The following is a 22,264-nucleotide window of genomic DNA, read 5'->3' as shown; positions in this document are numbered from 1 at the left end:
TGCTCTCTCCCTCTCTTTTCCACATGGCAGACTCTGCTTAAATGAAGAGTTGAACGTGTAATGGAGGGGACATAAGTCCTTGCTCAACAAAAAAACACACGGTCACACCCCCCACCCCCCCCATGGCCAAAGTACCAGTGACTATACTGTGGGGTCAACATTTTACCCTTACCCTTCTTTCCTCTGACCCAAACTCACAGACATGATACAGTTAAATAAAGGTTAAATAAAAAATAAATAAAATAAAAAATACATACTTGTCATTTGATGCTTCACCCAACAAAACCAAACAGAGTTTGTCTAACAAGGAAGTCAAAAAGAAACGTTACAGTAGTTTTGGAGTCTTACTTTTGACGGTGAGGTACATGGACTTGCTAACGTCAGCTCCCACATCGTTGCTGACCTTACACAGGTAGTAGCCGCTGTCCTCCTCTAGTACGTGTTTGATTAGCAGAGAGCCATTGACCAGCAGCTGGATACGGGAGCCAGAGTTCAGGGCGATGGGCTGGAACTGGGGAACCCCGTTACCTGGGGTGGAGACAAGGAGGGACGGGGAAACGAGTCATGGATGATACACATTTCAAATGCATTTAGCACATTTTAAAAATCACCATCATAAACATTTTGAATGTAGAAGTCTACAATATCCTCTAATCCTTAATCGGAACCATTGTATTTATGGCATAAGCAAAGTAAGCTTAAGAGCACATGGGGGTGGTGTTCTACAATTTCCCCTAACTAATTTAAACCCAAAGCTACTACTGTTTTTAATGCTCATGTTTTGGGTGCAGACTATTGACAGATGTGCATCCTTATTCAACTTGTACAGTGTGTAACGCTTCAGTGACAAAGCTTTAGGGATTTAAGGACAGTAAACATGCATCTTAACGCTGCCCCTAAACCTCAGCAGATGCTGTGGAGAATGTAGCCACTAAAAGTGGGTAATCATGAAAGAGATGGTGCCCATGTTCAACACCAGAGCAGATTGTAAAGGAAGAAAACAACAAGACTGCAATGAGGCCTTGAAACAAGGAATCAGCCAATGAAATGCTGTGCAGTTTCCTTTACACAGCAAAGTACTTTTCTTTTCCTTTGTTTTTACATGTGAGGATTTATTTATCCACTGACTCTCAGGATTTGATGCCTGTAAGCTATGTTTGGTATTTTTCATGTGAACAACACTGAACTTGTAGGCATGTACATTTACAAATCTACACATCAAAGACGGAAAAATGTACTGTACATATATTTTTGGGTAAATACAACCTAATCCCCAAAGCATTGATTTTGTCTTTGTGAAACACAAAGATTAGTATTAGTATGTACACGCTTTTGTAGGTCAAATAGTATTCAAAGACCTCTGGTGGTGAGGTATACTTCAGCATACCAGCATACAGCATTATACTTTTCACATATCAGGGAACAAGTATATTTTCTATAATCATCCATGTTTCCGTTGGAGGTAATGTTGGACAGTCTCATTCAAAAAGGTCAAAATGACTTAGTGTAGTGTAGGAAATGTCTAATGCTGAAAATGTTCAGGTCAATGAGCTGCCTGGGAATGGAAACCCACTCAGAGCTGTAAGTGGTATACCTATGTTACAGTAATAGTAACACATCCAGGCTCGCTCATAGAGTATTAAACATATGTCTGAACTGGGCCAGATATCAGCATGCGCTATAGTTAGCGTGTAAAGATAAGGACATTTAGTGAGCTGTGGGTTTTGGTCCTTAATTAAAAATGCAGTCAAGTGCTTCTGGTTAGTGAGGGGTCAAGTGGCAGTACTATTCCCACTCTGCTGCCTTGTAAACGAGAAGAGAGAGAGGGAGAGACAGAAAGTGAAAGAGAGAGAGAGAGAAAGAGAGAGACACACAGAGAGAGAAACCGAGGGTGACAGAGAGAGACAGAGAGAGAGAGAGAGAGAGAGAGAGAGAGAGAGCGAGAGAGAGACAGAGAGACAGAGAGACAGAGAGACAGAGAAAGACGTGCTCTTGGATGATGGATTTTGCATATCCAGAGAGAGCTAACAGTTATGATAATACCAGCTGACCTTTCCTTATTCACTTTCTATCTCTCTGTTGCTCTGCTCTGCTAACACCTGACTGGGAGAATAAAAAACATCTCCAGTGCCATAATATACAGCAACACAGACACTTGCACTTGTAAATTAGAGGTGCATCTCAGATAAAGGTGCCGGCCAAGTCTTCTCTCGCCATTGCCGTGGCAAAGGATCAAGGTTCTGTCAGGTGTTATTAATCAGACAGGGCGTCTAAGATATTGAGGAGCGTCTCTCTCACATCAAACCCAATCTCCTCTCGGTCCCAGGGAGCCCAAGTCAAAAACAAATCCCATCAAAGCCTGGCTGCTGAGTCTGGCCCTGACCCACACCTTTGATGCCCTTCACACTGCCCCCACACGCCACACCATTGGTTGGATTAGTTGTCGTCTCTCCATTGGGGGAAGATTTCACCCGTGTTATGGACAGAGCTGCAAACACAGCTATCCTGGTCAAGTGCTGTGCCACTTTATTCACCTGCTCTCTCCCACCTCACTGGTAGCTCCCCCACCAAACAACCCACAGTGGCTGTACACCTGTGACCCGTGAAAGTGTATGTGTACACCTGCAGTTGTTGAACCACATCATACATGGGCTGTGGATGAAACCATATGTGTTCAATTACAACTACAGTTACTCTATCCAAAACAGCTGCTGTTACATCCCTAAACAATGTCCTTTAATACGTTTGTATAACCATTGAATTAATGCTACCGACAGTCTTCTGATGCTTGATTTACGTATATGTTTACCTTTGGAGTGTTTCCATACGAGGGTGGGGCGTGGATAACCCTCAGCAGAGCAGTTTAGTGTCACAGTTTTGCCATAGATCCCATCCTGGTCTGTGGGCTGCACCACAAACTGGGGAGGAACTGGAGGAGCAGACATAACCACACACAGACTGACTTACTAGTACTTCTGAGATATAAAGATAGTATGAGAGATAGATTAAGATTGACAAAAAGAGTGCAGTGGAAAGAAATATACAGTATAAAGACAGATGCGAAGCAACGGAGAGAGGAGCAGAGAAACAAACAGAAACAGAGAGAGAAAGAAAGACAGTAAGAGTCAGGGAGTGAGAGGAGGGAGCGTAAGAGAGATACATCTAGAAGCAGTGACGGAGACAGAGGAACAATGTGCTAGCCTCTTCTCACCCCTGACAATGAGCTGACTCTGGTGCTCAACGGCTGCAGCCTCGTTGCGTGCAATGCAGGTGTAGTTTCCGTTGTGGTCTGGGGACAGGTTGGAGATCCGCAGTGAGCTGGTGAACTCTATGTTGTCAATGGTGACCCCCAGACTGGCAGGGATTGGCCGCCCGTCCTTCTGCCATGTGATGTCTAGGGGCTGGTCACCTGACATTACCACGCAGGGGATGAAGACACGCTGGCCAATAGAGAACCGCTGGAATGCAAAGGGCTGGATGTATGGTGGAACTGGAGGGGAAGAGGAGAAGAGATGACCATAACCACATTAGGCTGAGAGACAATACACTATACCGGTCCAATCTCCTGTGTGTCATACTTCAATCTTCTATCAATCCCTTTGGAAATTGTTGTTTAGACTCTAAACTCAAAAGGACTGAGAGTGAATCATCACATAATTCCACCTTAGTCATTCCTCCTGTCTAGCCGAACATTCTGTACTCTGAGTCAGAGCAAACAGTACCAAGCACAGGTGTACTATTCCAAAAACAGTTGAAGGGGTGATTCTGTATTTTGGCGATTCATGCCATGTCTGTCTAGAAAGAGAAGATTAAAGAAAACCTAACGATCCTCAAATAGGGAAAAACCACCATGTTAAACAAATTATTGGAGAATCAGGCCTCATGCTAGACTAGATAATGACCTAGATGTGAGATCCTCCTAAGTCCACTGTTGCACCTTCTCAGGGGACTCTCCAGCCATCTCGCAAGTCAGCCGTATTTGAGAATCAACAAGTTAAAATGACATTAAAATAAGCAGCACTTCAGCACTGATTTAATTCACAAAAAAGTAGGGATAATGGACTCCTGGGATCTCACCAGCCGCTTTCAGAATTTGAAGCATGAGCAGAGCAAATTAACTAAGGCACTTGTAGCGGGGAAGTGTTGCTTTATATCATGTGGTCACCGCCCCCCCCCCCCCAGGCTCATCTTATGGCAATGTTTTAAGTTAAGCAGTGGCTGCATCCTTCATGACATGGATATGAGACGTGGGGAATCACTTGTTAACATTACCATTACGTATTCTTGGGCCTCTGGTAATCAAGCTCAATCGCTACTGTACGTGCAGTCATACTAATGACCCTAGCTTAGTCTCACATCCCATAGCAGTGCAGTCGTAGCAGTGGTGAATGTGTTACTGTAGCTTATGTTACACAATGTGATGTGAAGGCCAATGGGAGTATGGCCTGCGAGGTCACTTCCTATCTCTGCCTACAGCTTTGCCATGTTCTACTGTCCACACTCTCATACCTCTTAGAATGCTTATGTATCACATGGAGATGTGTGAAACTTACTCCTCAGCCTGCAGTGTCCTCACTTGCGCCAATGAATAGCTAGCTTTTCATGTGGTGCCGACTGGTAAGTAACTTCAGGAGGGTGGTCGTGTGTGCTAGCATGGCAGAGGTCAGGAGTTTGTGCCAGATGTGGGCCAAATCAAGAGGAAGAGGAACTCGCTAAGCAAGCAGCGTGACGTCCTTTACACTTACCCAAGTGTCGTATGCTAGTGTGTTTACTGTGTACTGTCACAGTGCATGAGTCAGGGAGATGGGCTCTACCTACCTTTGACACTGAGATGGACGCTCTGATTGGTCTCTTGGTGAGGTTTGACCAATACCCTGCAATTGTACTCTCCCTGGTCCAGCTCCTGCACGTTAGACAGCTTCAGAGTGCCGTTGTTCTCAAAAGCCCTCTGCCTGTGGTTGAAGGGGAGCAGGTGGGAGTTCTTATACCACTTGATGGAATAATACGGGTAGCCAATAACGCGACAGTGGACGTACGCGTCCCGCCCTGCGATGGCTGTGATGTTTTTCATTGGACGGATGCTGGCAGCCCCTAAAAATACAGAGAGGGAGAGAGAGCTCTCTATAAACACATTTATGGGTGAGAGGATTGTGAAATGACAGTCAGCAACATCAAGCCGTATGTATTGACAGCACACCCAAATGTGTTAGTTTTTACCACAGGACCTCATGGTAGACTCTGAAGAGAGGGCTGTGAAATCAGGACCATATTAGACAAGGACAAGGTAGGGTTGGCTGACAGCTGAAAGACAGAACACTTTAGTGGACAATATTCACTGTACGAGTTAACTGAATTACAAATCCAAGAGCCACTTGAAACTAATTGTCTTGTCTGAATAAATGATCTATACATTCAGCCATAACATAATAAGTAAAAACTAACTAAGGAAACAAAAGAGCGAGAACTATATTCCCTTTTGCAGTCTAAAGATAAAACCACCACCAGCCTAGAAACAAAGTTAACATATGTGACGCTCAACAGTTGTAACTACAGGATACACCACACTGGACTGAAAACCTGCCTGTCAGTAAGGCCTACAAAGAAAATAATAATAAATTGGTCAACTGTGTTCAAACATCTACACATTGAACAGCAGTGCAAATCAGCTGACGGGAATCATCTCAGCAACAGTGATCTGTGTAGAGGATCAGATTACTATTAAAGACAAGAAGAGAGGTATTATGTTCAACAAATAAGACACAGTCAATAGAACAGACATGTTATGGATGGATCATACACACAATACACACAAACACACACTAACAAAACATGGGTGGTTGTGACCTGGCATTGTTATTGACAGTATGAGGGACTGACATGCAAACAGGCCAACAAGATATGGGTGACTACAAGCAGTGTTGGGATACAAAAAGAAAAAGACCTGGAGTATCACAATCACACTAAGAGCAGAGAGGGACGATGTGATGAGAGATTCACACAGGGATAAAAAATTTAAAAAACACTGAAAGAAATTAGGGGAAACTAAACAATGGAGTCCAAAAGCTGCAACTGAAGAATAAAGAGAGCAAAGAGAAAGAAAGAAAGAAAGAAAGAAAGAAAGACAAAAGAAATCTGAAAATGAGTAAAAAGTCAAAAGGTTAGGAATCTGTAGGCACTTTACAAAGGAGGGAGAATACAACAAAAACCTAAAAGAAACAGGCATTGAATTTGGAAACCAAACAAACATGTGTTAGGTGTATGTTTTTGTTGTTTTGGAGGAGCTGATCTGACAAGCACCTCTTACGTTTATTCGAGCCTGGTGGTAGACTGCCCCGGCCGAGTTCCTGCAGGTGCAGCGATACACCCCTCCGTCCACCTCCTTAGTGTGAGTGATGTTCAGCTGGCTGACCACGTGGCCCTCGTTGGTCTCGTAGTGGCCGGGGTGGTGGTGGTTGTCCTTGATGACTGGGTCGTCGTCCAGGTTCCAGGTGCAGGAGGGAGGGGGAGTGCCTTTGACGTTACACACCAGGAAGACCGGTTCGTTGGGGTTGACCACCTTTTCACTGAAGGAGGACAGAATCTTCGGAGTGCCGTCTGAAAGGGGAGAGAAAGGGAGACCGTGAGTAATGGTTCATAAGACTGAACAAAAGCAGCAATAGAATATCTATCATCTGTCACTCAAACCTGTACACCTACCTTTTTTCTTTGTCTGCCATTATTGGGGGCAGTCTTAGCCAAATAAAAAACAGCTTTATTTTAGAGTGGCCTGCTGTTGCTATCTGCTAACACTGGTATGTTCTACATCATTATAGATGATCAATATCCTCCTTATACAGTTCTGTGGCCACGCAAGACAGTTGCCCAAGCAACCAGGCTCAGGTAAGCAGTTTAAAACTGACTGGGATAGTAGCCCTAATGACACTGGCTGCTCTGATGCAGCACAACACAACGCATTAACACAGGCCCTGCATCGATCCAGGGCCAAAATCCCTTTGTGCTAAGTCACCGCTGGTGCTACTAAACATACATGGAGACAAAACATGCACACAACCAGGGGTGAAACGTTCACTGGGTACAGGGGGGACATGTCCCCCCCACATTCTGAAATTGCATTTTTGTCCCCCCCCAGTTTTATCATTGGAATGTGACACAAAACAAGGCAATGGTGTGCTTTAGGACTATGCAGACACCTCAGAGTGGTCAGGTAGGCTGTGTTTATCTGACTGGATAAAAAAATGTAACAATAATTATGTCCCCCCCACTTGTTTTTTTGTGTTGAATTTTTTTACCCCTTTTTCTCCCCAATTTCATGGTATCCATTTGTTTAGTAGCTACTATCTTGTCTCATCGCTACAAATTCTGTACGGGCTCGGGAGAGACGAAGGTTGAAGGTCATGCGTCCTCCAATACACAACACAATGCACAGCACCCAGCCCACCACAGGAGTTGCTGGTGTGCGATGAGACAAGGATATCCCTACCGTCCAAGCCCTCCCTAACCCGGACGACGCTAGGCCAATTGTGCGTTGCCCCGCGAGCCTCCCGGTCACAGCCGGAGCCTGGGTGTGAACCCAGCGTCTCTGGTGGCACAGCTGTTGCTGCAGTATAGCGCCCTTCACCACTGCACCACCTGGGAGGCCTCCCCCCCACTTCTAACACAAAAGTTGCGTCCCTGCACACAACATAAAACTGTGAACGCTCATGCTACAGTCAACTGCCAAGCGGTACAGTCCACGTGGGAAAAAAAACACATGGTAATATATTCTAACCACTGTCTTGTTACAACATGATAAATATATCCAGTAACTGTCATAGCAACATTGATCTTTATAAGAAACCACTACTGTATCTCACCCTCCAAGATGACCGGAACAAAATCCTGAGCGGACATTTTGTTCTTCCTGGCGAAACATTGGTAGGCCCCTCCGTCGCTCTTGGCCATGCCCTCCATGATCAGGTTCTCCCTGCTGATGCCTGTGATCCGCACGTTGTTGCCGGGGTAGATGATCTCTCCATTACGGTACCACGATAGCTCGTACTCATCCGAGCCACTGACACTGCAATGCAAGGACACCTTACTCCCCACGCTGCCCTTCACCTTTCGTGGGCTGACCACTGCCTTCAGGGGCTCTGGACACCAGAGAAAACACAGAACACACATCAAAACCACAAACCAAACTGGAGGCCTATGACATTGTTATACCGTGAAATAAATATTTTGTTGTGTGAACATTATCAAACAAATAGGTAAACAAAGTGACAGGGCTATAGCAGCTAACGTAGAGACATCATGGTACCCAGGCTGGGATCGCTCCTGATGTGTGATTGTGATGTGGTGTTTGGACTCACGTTTGACAAGCAGCCGGCCCACCACCTCAGCGTTGCCATAGCTGTTCCACACCTCACACACGTAGGTGCCAGAGTCGGTGGGCTGGGCGCTCTCTATCAGCAAGCCTGTGACACTCTGGTGGAAACGTGTGTCGGGCTCCAGGGGGCTGTTGTCCTTCAGCCAGCGGTACTTGGGCATGGGATGGCCCGACGCCTTACAGGGCAGCTCTACCCGATGGGACGCCATGACCTCCCGACGGTCAAAGCCATCCAGAATCCCCGGCTCTGAGTTAGTGGGATCTTATGAGAGATAATAGAGAGAATATGTTATGATAACAATAGAGTTCACTATTAGAAGAGATAGTGTTACGATAGCATTCACTGTGTTGTGGACATTGCAATATATGAAGATGCAGAAGTTTCTGATGTATTACTGCAACATTGTGTACTGTACAGAAATTTAGATGTTTCTGGAGTACCGTTAAGGTATTTAGGGCACCATAGACTGACCTGACACAAAAAGCCGGGCGCTGTTGCTTTGCCTGGTCTCGCCCGTGTAGCGATGCCGTGTGGTGCAGCGGTAGTTATACAATCCATCCTCATTCTGGACATCCAGAATATACAAAGCTCCTGTGGTTGTGATGAGAAATCTAGGTCCTAGAAGAGAAAAAGAGAGAGGAGGGGTTATTCACGTAAAAAAATACAGGAGGTCGTCTGGCCAATCAGCTCAATAGGAAACTATCCATCCAGTTAGAAAATACACCTGGTCCTGCATAATGCATGGCATTCACAAACATGAATGATCTAATATATACAGTATACACTGTACAGTGCATTTGGAAAGTAGTCAGACCACTTGACTTTTTCAACATTTTGTTACGTTACAGACTTTTCTGAAATGGATTAAATAAAACAAATCCTCGGTCTACACATAATACACCATAATGACAAAGCGAAAACAGGTTTAAAGAAATTTTCCCAAATGTATTAAAAATGAAAACAGAAATACCTTATTTACATATGTATTCAGACCCTTTGCTATGAGATCAGGTGCATGCTGTTTCCACTGATCATCCTTGAGATGTTTCTACAACTTGATTGGAGTCCACCTGTGGTAAATTCAACTGATTGGACATGATTTGGAAAGGCACACACCTGTCTATATAAGGTCCCACAGTTGTCAGTGCATGTCAGAGCAAAAACCAAGCCATGAGGTCGAAGGAATTGTCCGTAGAGCTCCGAGACAGGATTGTGTCGAGGCACAGATCAAGGGAAGGGTACCAAACAATGCAGCATTGAATGTCCCCAAGAACACAGGGGCCTCCATCATTCTTAAATGGAAGAAGTTCGGAATCACCAAGACTCTTCCTAGAGGTGGCCACCCAGCCAAACTGAGCAATCGGGGGAGAAGGGCATTGGTCAGGGAGGTGACCAAGAACCCAATGGTCACTCTGAAAGAGCTCTTGACTTCCTCTATGACAGGGCTGTCCAACCCTATTCCTGGAGAGCTACAGTCCTGTAGGTTTTCACTCCATCCCTCATCTAGCACACCTGATTGTAATAATTAACTGGTTGAAAAGCTGAATCAGGTTGGTTACCACTTGGGTTGGAGTGAAAACCTACAGGAGCGTAGCTCTCCAGGAATAGGTTTGGATAGCCCTGCTCTATGGAGATGGGAGAACCTTCCAGAAGGACAACCATCTCTGCAGCACTCCACCAATCAGGTCTTTATGGTACAGTGGCCAGACGGAAGCCACTCTTCAGGAAGAGGCACATGGAGTTTGCCAAAAGGAACCTAAAGATTCTCTGGTTTGATGAAACCAAGATTTGGCCTGAATGCCAAGCATCACATCTGGAGGAAACATGGAACCATCCCTACTGTGAAGTATGGTGGTGGCAGCATCATGGTGAGGGAATGATTTTAAGCGGCAGGGACTGGGAGACTAGTCAGGATTGAGGGAGCGAAGTACAGAGAGATCCTTGATGAAAACATGCTCAAGAGCGCTCAGGACATCAGACTGGGGTAAAGGTTCACCTTCAAATAGGACAATGACCCTAAGCAAAGAGCCAAGACAACGTAGGAGTGGCTTCGGGACAAGACTCTGGATTTCCTTGAGTTGCCTAGCCAGAGCCCGGACTTAAACATGATCGAACATCTCTGGAGAGACCTGAAAATATCTGTGCAGCGACGCTCCCCATCCAACCTGACAAAGCTTGAGAGGATGTGTAAAGAATGGGAGAAGCTCCCATAGCATCGTACCCAAGAAGACTCAAGGCTGTAATCACTGCCAAAGATGCTTCAACAAAGTACTGAGTAAAGAGCCTGAATACTTATGTAAATGTGATACTTCAGTTTTTTATTTGTTATACATTTGCAAAAATGTCTAAAAATCTGTTTCTGCTTTGTCATTATGGGGTACTGTGTGTAGATTGAGGAGGGAAATTTAAATTAAACAATGTTTTAGAATAAGGCTGTGATGTAACAAAATGTGGAAAAAGTCAAGGGGTCTGAATACTTTCCAAATGCACTGTATATACAAACGTATATATGGACACCCCTTCAAATGAGTGAATTCGGCTATTTATGCCATACCTGTTGCTGACAGGTGTATAAAATCGAGCAAACAGCCATGCAATTGCCATAGACAAACATTGGCAGTAGAATGGTTGCACTGAAGAGCTCAGTGACTTTCAGTGACTTTCCAACAAGTCAGTTGATCAAATTTCGGCCCTGCTAGAGCTGCCCCGGTCAACTGTAACAGCTGATATTGTGAAGTGGAAATGTCGAGGGGCAACAACGGCTCAGCCGCAAAGTGCTAGGCTACACAAGCTCACAGAACGGGACCAGCGAGTGCTGAAGCGTGTAGCGCGTAAAAATCGTCTGTCCTCAGTTGCAACACTCACTACCAAGTTCCAAACTACCTCTTGAAGCAACATCAGCACAATAACTCTTCGCCTGGAGCTTCATGAAATGGGTTTCCATGGCTGAGCAGCCGCACACAAGCCTAAGACCACCATGTGCAATGCCAAGTATAGGCTGGAGTGGTGTAAAGCCGCCACCATTGGACTCTGGAGCTGTGAAAATGCCTTTACTGTAGTGATGAATCACGCTTCACCACATGGCAGTCCGATGAACTAATCTGAGTTTGGAAGATGCCAGCATTACTCTACCTGGCCCAATATATAGTGCCAACTGTAAAGTTTGGTGGAGCAAGAATAAGGGTCTGGGGCTCTTTTTCATAGTTTGGGCTAGGCCCCTTAGTTCTAATGATGGGAAATCTAGGGATAGCCGGCTTTTTTTCAATTTTCGCCTAAATGACATACCCTAATCTAACTGCCTGTATCTCAAGCCCTGAAGCAATTATTAGTACCATTTAAAAGGAAACACTTTGAAGTTTGTGAAAATTTGAATTGAATGTAGGAGAATATAACACAATAAATCTGGTAGAAGAAAATACAAAGAAAAAAACAACTGTTTTTTTTCTACCAACATCTTTGAAATGCAACAGAACGGACCCAGTTCCAGCCATCACTCTGGTTGTAATTCCTATGGTGTCCACAAGACGGCAGCAGTGTGTGTGAAAAGTTTCAGACGGATAACTTAAAGTATGAGCGAACTACATGCCATTTAGTGTGAAGTCACCCAGGTACATTTGGGCAAATCATGGAGGAGACATTTGCATTCATATTACATTTTTATGTCAGAATATTGTCAAATCTTTATACCTGGACTTTGATTTAGCTTTTCCAGTATTAGTAGCCATATTATAAATGTAACATTTGCAAAACAACCAGTTTTGATAACTTCATAACTCTGAATTGGCACCCGAGTTGTTCAAGTGAAGACCGCCCACGTCATCGGCATGCCATGAAGGCGTCGCTCTCTGATCAGACATTTACATTTACATTACATTTAAGTCATTTAGCAGACGCTCTTATCCAGAGCGACTTACAAATTGGTGAATTCACCTTCTGACATCCAGTGGAACAGCCACTTTACAATAGTACATGGTGTTATATAGGATATACTTACACCCCTTATGATATAGTGAAGTCTGGTTACGTTCTAGGAACTCTGACGAATACAAACAGACGTGATTTGACTGGTTGAAACAACGTTTAGGGTTAGATTTTCACAGATTCCTTTCTTTGCAAATAGAACGAGTGGAAATACAAAATCGATTGTTCATTTAATATGGACCTTTTTAGGATATGAAAAAGGATTTTGTCTAACAAAACGACACTTCATGTTATCTCTGGGACCATTTGGATGATAAATAAGAGCAAGATTTCAGAATGTAAGTACACATTTCACCTTCAGAGAGGAATTTATCAAACCTATCGCGGTGAAAAAAGTGTTTTGTTGTAAGGAGCTCTCATCAAACAATAGCATGGCATTTGTTCACAGTAATAGCTACTGTAAATTAGACAGTGCAGTTATATTAACAAGAAATTAAGCGTTCAGCCGATATAAGACACTTATATGTACCGACATTTGTTGTTTCTCTAAAATCTGCGATGGTGACAGAAGGCGCCGCATGATTTACAACTGTCCCATTGACGGGACGCCTATCCCTAAGAAGTTTTAACGCTACAGCATACAATGACATTCTAAACAATTCTGCGCTTCCAACTTTGAGGCAACAGTTTGGAAAAGGCCCTTTCCTGGTTCAGCATGACAATGGCCACGTACAAAAAGCGAGGTCCATACAGAAATTGTTTGACGAGCGATGTGGAAGAACTTCCGACTGCGAGCCAGGCCTAATTGCCCAAACATGACGTGACGACCTCACTAATGCACTTGTGGCTGAATGGAAGCAAGTCCCTGCAGCAATGTTCCAACATTTAGTGGAAAGCCTCCCAGAAGAGTTGGAGGCTGTTATAGCAGCAAAGGGGGGCCCAACTCTATACTAATGCCCATGATTTTAGAATGAGATGTTCCACAAGCAGGTGTCCACATGCTTTTGGTCATGTAGTGCATATCCTTGAACACATCATACCAAGACCTTTTACCTGAAATAACCTTCACATTTTACCTCTGTCCTCCCTAGCTCCAGTAATCTATCTGGTCTGAACCTCTGCTTCGGCAACCAAATCCTCTTTGGGTGTCACTAGCAGTTCAGTGTGTGCAGTAATATTATGTTAATTCTGGGGATCAAACCCGACTGAGTGGGGTTGTCAACATCCATAAGGAATGATACCTTCCTGTTGTAACCATGCGTTATCCCCATGAGAGCAGATTGATGTCAAAACTGATCGAAAAAGCAATTTAGAGAGATTGTCTTCACTGTGCTTTGGCGAGCATGCTACGACAGAGACAGCTTAGTGAGCATTTAGGTCCCAAGGTACACCAGCTAGGGGCAGCTTCAGTTAAAACCAGCTATAGTAGCAGGGCTGTGCCTTGTCTCTGACAACGAGGAGGATGTCTTTAGATAAAGCCTGATCAAAATAGACTGTAAAACGTCATGCTTACAGGCCCCATGTGGCCTGAAATGTACAGAGAATCAATGACAAGTCAAGCATAGGAACAGTATGTGTTTTTTTTACAAAGTCACTAATTGGTCAAATATACAAAAGGACCGGAAAAACCTAAATGTAATATGGGCATATTTAATCATTAATTCAATATCTATTGTTTATATTAAGTAATCATTACAAATACAGTGCCTACAGAAAGTATTCAGACCCCTTGACCTTTTCCACATTTTGTTACGTTACAGCTTTTTTATCAAATGGATTTAAAAAAAATCCTCATCAATCTACAGACAATACACCATTATGACAAAGCGAAAAAAGGTTTTTAGACATTTCTGTGAATTTATAAAACATAAAAAACAGATACCTTTTTTACATAAGTATTCAGACCCTTTGCCATGAGACTAGAAATTGAGCTAAGGTGCATCCTGTTTCCATTGATCATCCTTGAGATGTTTCTACAACTTGATTGGAGTCCAAATGTGGTAAATTCAATTGATTGGACATAATTTGGAAAGACATACACCTGTCTATATAAGATCCCACAGATGACAGTGCATGTCAGAAACCAAGATAGGAGGTCGAAGGAATTGTTCGTAGAGCTCCGAGGCAGGATTGTGTTGAGGCATGGATCTGGGGAAAGGTACCAAAAAATGTCTGCAGCATTGAAGGTCCCCAAGAACACAGTGGCCTCCATCATACTTACAGCTGAAGTCGGAAGTTTATATACACTTAGGTTGGAGTCATTAAAACTCGTTTTTCAACCACTCTACAAATTTCTTGTTAACAAATTATAGTTTTGGCAAGTCGGTGAGAACATGTACTTTGTGCTTGACACAAGTAATTTTTCCAACAATTGTTTACAGACAGATAATTGAACTTATTCACAATTCCAGTGGGTCATAAAGTGACATACACTAAGTTGACTGTTCATTTAAACAGCTTGGAAAATTCCCAAAAATTATGTAATGGCTTTAGAAGCTTCTGATAGGTTAATTGACATGATTTGAGTCAATTGGAGGTGTACCTGTGGATGTATTTCAAGGCCTACTCTCAAATTCAGTGCCTCTTTGCTTGACCATCATGGGAAAATCAAAAGAAATCAGCCAAAACATTGTAGACCTCCACAAGTCTGGTTCATCCATGGGAGCAATTTCTAAATGCCTGAAGGTACCACGTTCATCTGTACAAACAATAGTACGCAAGAATAAACACCATGGGACCACGCAGCCGTCATACCACTCAGGAAGGAGACGCGTTCTGTCTCCTAGAGATTAACGTACTTTGGTGCGAAAATTGCAAATCAATCCCAGAACAACAGGTAGGCCAGTTGAGAACAAGTTCTCATTTGCAACTGCCACCTGGCCAAGATAAAGCAAAGCAGTGCGACACAAACAACAGCACAGAGTTACACATGGAATAAACAAACGTACTGTCAATAACACAACATTTTAAAAAGTATATACAGCGTGTGCAAATGAGGTAAGATTAGAGAGGTACGGCGAAAAATAGGCCGTAGTGGTGAAGTAATTACAATTTAGCAATTAACCCTGGAGTGATAGATGTGCAGAAGATGAATGTGCAAGCAGAGATACTGGGGTGCAAAGGAGCAAAACAAATATATAACAATATGGGGATGAGGTAGTTGCATGGGCTATTTACGGATGGGCTATGTACAGGTGCAATGATCTGTGAGTTGCTTTGACACCTGATGCTTAAAGTTAGTGAGGTCTCCAGCTTCAGTGATTTTTGCAATTCGTTCCAGTCATTGGCAGCAGAGAACTGGAAGAAAAGGCAGTCAAAGGAGGAATTGGCTTTGGGGTTGACCAGTGAAATATACCTGCTGGAGCCTGTGCTATGGGTGGGTGCTGCTATGATGACCAGTGAGCTGAGATAAGACGGGGTTTACCTAGCCTGTTGTGACTCGGGGACAGTATTTTCATTTTTGAAAAAAAAACATTCCCGTAGTAAACGGGATATTTTGTCAGGACAAGATGCTAGAATATGCATATAATTGACAGCATAGGATAGAGTTTAGGCTAAAGATTCCAAAACTGTAAAAATATTGTCTGTGAGTATAACAGAACTGATGTTGCAGGCGAAAGCCTGAGAAAAATCCAATCCGGAAGTGCCCCATGTTTTGAAAGCGCTGAGTTCCAATGAGTCCCTATTGAGCAGTGAATGGGCTATCAACCAGATTACTCTTTCTCCGTATTCCCGAAGGTGTCTACAGTATTGTGACGTAGTTTTACGCATTTATGTTGAAGAATACCCGTAAGCGGCTACATTGCGCAAGTGGTCACCTGATGCTGCCAGAGAGATTCTCGCATAAAATACAGAGGTAGCCATTACTCCAATCGGTCCTACTGAAAAACTAATTGTCCCGATGGATATATTATCAAATAGATATTTGAAAAACACCTTGAGGATTGATTATAAACAAAGTTTGCCATGTTTCTGTCGATATTATGGAGCTAATTTGGAATATTATTCGCCGTTTTCGTGACTGCAATTTCCAGGCGATTTCTCAGCCAAACGTGAAGAACAAACGGAGTTATTTCGCCTACAAAAATAATATTTTTTGAAAAAAGGAACTTTTGCTATCTAACTGGCAGTCTCGTGAGTGAAAACATCCGAAGCTCATCAAAGGTAAACTATTTAATTTGATTGCTTTTCTGATTTCGTGACCAAGTTACCTGCTGCTAGCTGGACAAAATGCTATGCTAGGCTATCGATAAACTTACACAAATGCTTGTCTAGCTTTGGCTGTAAAGCATATTTTGAAAATCTGAGATGACAGCGTGATTAACAAAAGGCTAAGCTGTGTCTCAATATATTTAATTTGTGATTTTCATGAATAGGAATATTTTCTAGGGATATTTATGTCCGTTGCGTTATGCTAATTAGTGTCAGGCGATGATTACGCTCCCGCATGCGGGATGGGGAGTCACTAGAGGCTAGCAAAGACTTATAGATGACCTGGATCCAGTGGGTTTGGCGATGAATATGAAGCGAGGGCCAGCCAACGAGAACATACAGGTTACAGTGGTAGGTAGTATATGGGGCTTTGGTGATTAAACCGATGGCACTGTGATAGACTGCATCCAATTTGCTGAGTAGAGTGTTGGAGGCTATTTTGTAAATGACATCGCCGAAGTCAAGGATTGGTAGGATAGTCAGTTTTACGAGGGTATGTTTGGCAGCATGAGTGAAGGACGCTTTGTTGCGAAATAGAAAGCCGATTCTAGATTTAATTTTTGTTTGGAGATGCTTAATGTGAGTCTGGAAGGAGAGATTACAGTCTAACCAGACACCTAGGTATTTGTAATTGTCCACATATTCTAAGTCAGAACCGTCCAGAGTAGTGATGCCAGGCTGGTGCGGGCAGCGATCGGTTGAAGAGCATGCATTTAGTTTTACTTGCATTTAAGAGCAGTTGGAGGCCATGGAATGAGAGTTGTATGGCATTGAAGCTTGTCTGGAGGTTAGTTAACACAGTGTCCAAAGAAAGGCCAGAAGTATACAGAATGGTGTCGTCTGCGTAGAGGTGGATCAGAGAAATACCAGCAGCAAGAGAGACATCATTGATGTATACAGAGAAAAAAGTCGGCCCGAGAATTGAACCCTGTGGCACCACCATAGAGACTGCAAGACGTCCGGACAACATGCCCTCCGATTCGATACACTGATCTCTATCTGAGAAGTAGTTGATGAACCAGGCGAGGCAGTCATTTGAGAAACCAAGGCGGTTGAGTCTGCCGATAAGAATGTGATGATTAACAGAGTCAAAAGCCTTGGCCAGGTCGATGAATACGACTGCACAGCATTGTCTCTTATCGATGGCGGTTATGATATTGTTTAGGACCTTGAGCGTGGCTGAGGCGTACCCAAGACCAGCTCGGAATGCAGATTGCATAGCGGGGAAGACAGTTTGGGTCTAGAGTGTCTCCCCCTTTGAAGAGGAGGATGACCGAGGCAGCTTTCCAATCTTTGGGGATCTCAGACAATATGAAAGAGAGGTTGAACAGGCTAGTAATAGGGGTTGCAACAATTGCGGAGGATAATTTTAGAAAGAGAGGGTCCAGATTGTCTAGCCCAGCTGATTTGTAGGGGTCCAGATTTTGCAACTCTTTCAGAACATCAGCTATCTGGATTTGGGTGAAGGAGAAATGGGGGAGGCTCGGGCAAGTTGCTGTGGGTGGTGCAGGGCTGTAGACCGGGGTAGGGGTAGCCAGGTGGAAAGTATGGCCAGCTGTAGAAAAATGCTTATTGAAATTCTCAATTATCGTGGATTTATCGGTGGTGACAGTGTTTCCTAGCCTCAGTGCAGTGGGCAGCTGGGAGGAGGTGCTCCTATTCTCCATAGACTTTACAGTGTCCCAGAACTTTTTGGAGTTTGTGCTACAGGATGCAAATTTCTGTTTGAAAAAGCCTTTGCTTTCCTCACTGCCTGTGGATATCGTTTCCTAACTTCCCTGAAAAGTTGCATATTGCAGGGGCTGTTCAATGCTAATGCGGTATGCTACAGGATGTTTTTGTGCTGGTCAAGGGCAGTCAGGTCTGGAGTGAACCAAGGGCTATATCTGTTCCTGGTTCAATTTTTTTTGAATGGGGCATGCTTGTTTAAGATGGTGAGGAAAGCACTTTTAAAGAATAACCAGGCATCCTGTAATGACGGAATGAGGTCAATATCCTTCCAGGATACCCGGACCAGGTCGATTAGAAAGACCTGCTCGCTGAAGTGTTTAGGGAGCGTTTGACAGTGATGAGTGGTGGTCGTTTGACCGCAGACCAATTACGGACGCAGGCAATGAGGCAGTGATTGCTGAGATCCTGGTTGAAGAGATCAGAGGTATATTTAGAGGGCAGGTTGGTCAGGATGATATCTATGAGGGTGCCCGTGTTAACGGATTTGGGGTTGTACCTTGTAGGTTCATTGATAATTTGTGTGAGATTGAGGGGATCTAGCTTAGATTGTAGGACAGCTTGGGGTGTTAAGCATGTCCCAGTTTGGGTCACCTAACAGTACGAGCCTTGTGAAGATGCTGGAGGAAACAGGTACAAAAGTATCTATATCCACAGTAAAACGAGTCCGATATCAACACAACCTGAAAGGCTGCTCAGCAAGGAAGAAGCCACTGCTCCAAAACCACCACAAAAATGCCAGACTACGGTTTGCAACTGCACATGGGGACAAAGATCGTACTTTTTGGAGAAATGTCCTCTGGTCTGTTTGGCCATAATGACCATCGTTATGTTTGGAGGAAAAAGGGGGAGGCTTGCAAGCCAAAGAACACCATCCATTGTTGTGGGGGTGCTTTGCTGCAGTAGGGTCTGGTGCACTTCACAAAATAGATGGCATCATGAGGAGAAGAATTATGTGGATATATTGAAGCAACATCTCAAAACATCAGTCAGGAAGTTAAAGCTTGGTCGCAAATGGGCCTTCCAAATGAACAATGACCCCAAGCATACTTCCAAAGTTGTGGTAAAATGGCTTAAGGACAACAAAGTCAAGGTACTGGAGTGGCCAACACAAAGTCCTGACCTCAATCCTATAGAAAATTTGTGGGCAGAACTGAAAAAGTGTGTGTGAGCAAGGAGGCCTACAAACCTGACTCAGTTACACCAGTTCTGTCAGGAGGAATCGGCCAAAATTCACCCAACTTATTGTGGGAAGCTTGTGGAAGACTACCCAAAATGTTTGACCCAAGTTAAACCATTTAAATGCAATGCTACCAAATACTAATTGAGTGTATGTACACTTCTGATCCAATGGGAATGTGATGAAAGAAATAAAAGCTGAAATAAATAATTCCCTCTACTATTATTCTGACATTTCCCATTCTTAAAATAAAGTGGTGATCCTAACTGACCTAAGACAGGTCATTTTTTAAATGATTAAATGTCAGGAATTGTGAAAAACTGAGTTTAAATGTATTTGGTTAAGATATATGTGAACTTCCGACTTCAACTGTAAATGGAAGAAGTGTGGAACCACCAAGACTCTTTCTAGAGCTGGTTGCCCGGCCAAACTGAGCAATCAGAGGAGAAGGGCCTGGGTCAGGGAGATGACCAAGAACCCGATGGTCACTCTGACAGAGCTCCAGAGTTCCTGTGTGGAGATGGGAGAACATTCCAGAAGGACAACCATCTCTGCAGCACTCCACCAATCAGGCCTTTATGGAAGAGTGACCAGAGTGAAGCCACTCCTCAGTAAAAGGCACATGACAGCCCGCTTCAAGTTTTCTAAAAGGCACCTAAAGACTCTCAGACCATGAGAAACAAGATTCTCTGGTCTGATGAAACCAAGATTGAACTCTTTGGTCTGAATGCAAAGCGTCATGCCTGGAGGAAGCCTGGCACCATCCCTATAGTGAAGCATGGTGGTGGCAGCAGCACCATGCTGAGGGGACGTTTTTCACTGGCAGGGACTGGGAGACTACACAGGATCGAGGAAACATTAACCGAGCAAAGTACAGAGAGATCCTTCATGAAAACATGCTCCAGGGTGCTCAGGACCTCAGACTAAGGCGAAGGTTCACCTGACAACAGGACAACGACCTTAAGCACACAGTCAAGACAATATAGGAGTGGCTACGGGACAAGTCTCTGAATGTCTTTGAGTGGTCCAGCCAGAGCCCAGACTTGAACCCGATCAAACATCTCTGGAGAGACCTGAAAATAGCTGTGCAGCGACACTCCCCATCCAACCTGACAGATCTTGAGATTATCTGCAAAGAAGAATGAGAGAAACTCCCTAAATACAGGTGTGCCAAACTTGTAGCGTCATACCCAAGAAGACTCGTGGCTGTAATCGCTGCCAAAGGCGTTTCAACAAAGTACTGAGTAAAGGGCCTGAATACTTGTGTAAATGTGATATTTCTGTTTTTTATTTGTAATGCATTTGCAAACATTTAAAAAAAATCTGTTTTTGCTTTGTCATAATGGGGATTGGTATAGATTGGTAGTGTGTAAATGTAGTGTAGATTGGTAGTAAAAATATCAAGAGAGAGGAGAGGGAGAAAGAGTCTGCAGCTTATGTAAAAGTTGACCTAGTTAGAATAGACACCAGAGTCCATGGATTTGATATCCTGAAGGAGCTTCTAGCTCCTGGTTTCAATGCAATTGTGTGAGACGGGCAACCAGCAGTGAGATCCGTAGAGGGAGGGAGAGAGAGAGGTGTGTGTGCATGTCCTTATTATTGCCAGGCGTTTCTTTTAAGTTTGAAGAGAACAGGTACATCAATAATAACCCCTGTAGCAAAATTAGATCTCTTTCATATTGATATTCATAAATGATATGTATGATTTATTTCTTCAATATTCAATATTGATTGCACAATACATTGTGCAATCAAAGTGAACATATACAATTGTGTGATTTGTATCAGAGTATTTGATATCACCAACATAGACCAAAAGCAATTATGTCTAAAAAGCCTTTATTTTTTTCCTTTCGAGTTCTCCATTTTGATTCTGTCTTTGGTACCCTGCAATCTCAGAGTGGAATCCATCTTGAGTGAGACAAAATGTTTTTTTCTCTCTTGCCACTGAGCTGCCTGTGTTCTGCAGCAATTTTCTCCCCAAGCACCTCCATGTTCATCCAGTGTCTTTGAAGCTGTCAGACCTCTGTTATTGTGTTATGACAGACTGAAGAGCAGGAAGAGGGGATGCTAGAGAGAAGACAGGGGCTCAGCAGACTGCAGCAGAAAATCAAAATGAAAGAAAATCTATTGTCTTTCTCTCTCCTATCTCGCTCTTTTTTCTATTAGTCTCTCCTTGCCTCGGACTCCTTCTCCACTATCTGGCTTCTGATTTCACAGCACTCAGAGATATTCTGGCCCTGTTCTTCTATCAATGTTAGTCTGTAACAGATCCTCCAGACATACAGTACTATTATACACAGAGTATTCTTATACACCCCCCCCCTTCAAAATAGTTCTTGACACCAACTAGTGGCACCTACTACCATACCCCATTCAACGACACTTCACTCTCTGAATGGCACACATACACAATCTGTCTCAACTGTCCCAAGGCTTAAAAATCCTTCTTTAACCTGTCTCCTACCCTTCATTTACACTGATTGAAGTGGAGTTGACATCAATAAGGGGTAATAGCTTTCACCTGGATTCACCTGGTCAGTCTATGTCATGAAAAGAGGGTGTCCTTAATGCTTTGCACACTCAGTGTATATGCAGGTATACATTAAGCTTCTGAACCTGAGGCGAAGTCATTGAAACGGGCAGCCTGATGTTTGTGATGAAGGCAAACAGCCCAGCCCTGCTCAGCCCAGCTCCACACATTCCCTTCCCAGTCCAGCCCAGCCCAGCTCCACACGTTCCCAGTCCAGCCCTGCCCAGGTTCTCTTCCCAGCACAGCCCTGCCCAGCTCCACACGTTCCCTTCCCAGCCCATCTCAGCTCAGCTCAGCTCAGCCCAGCCCAGCTTCACACATTCC

At 43.8% G+C, this 22,264-nt stretch overlaps 1 protein-coding gene across 1 annotated transcript in view; it reads right to left on the bottom strand.

Moving 5' to 3' along the window:
- LOC135552994 (cell adhesion molecule DSCAM-like) overlaps positions 1-22,264 on the bottom strand; it is a 135,223-nt gene that overhangs the window by 29,597 nt on the left and 83,362 nt on the right. Inside the window, exons 4-11 of the mRNA XM_064984997.1 lie at positions 8,838-8,984; positions 8,349-8,627; positions 7,854-8,129; positions 6,298-6,594; positions 4,819-5,091; positions 3,212-3,490; positions 2,810-2,929; positions 349-528 (exon numbers count right to left, since the gene is read on the bottom strand). Coding sequence (XP_064841069.1) covers positions 349-528; positions 2,810-2,929; positions 3,212-3,490; positions 4,819-5,091; positions 6,298-6,594; positions 7,854-8,129; positions 8,349-8,627; positions 8,838-8,984 — 1,851 coding nt within the window. The remainder of the gene's footprint in view (positions 1-348; positions 529-2,809; positions 2,930-3,211; positions 3,491-4,818; positions 5,092-6,297; positions 6,595-7,853; positions 8,130-8,348; positions 8,628-8,837; positions 8,985-22,264) is intronic.

Source organism: Oncorhynchus masou, chromosome 13 (assembly GCF_036934945.1).
Source record: "Oncorhynchus masou masou isolate Uvic2021 chromosome 13, UVic_Omas_1.1, whole genome shotgun sequence".
Lineage (NCBI taxonomy): Eukaryota > Metazoa > Chordata > Actinopteri > Salmoniformes > Salmonidae > Oncorhynchus > Oncorhynchus masou.
The sequence above is the reverse complement of the archived record's forward strand: the minus strand, read 5'-3'. Positions and strand labels throughout refer to the sequence as shown.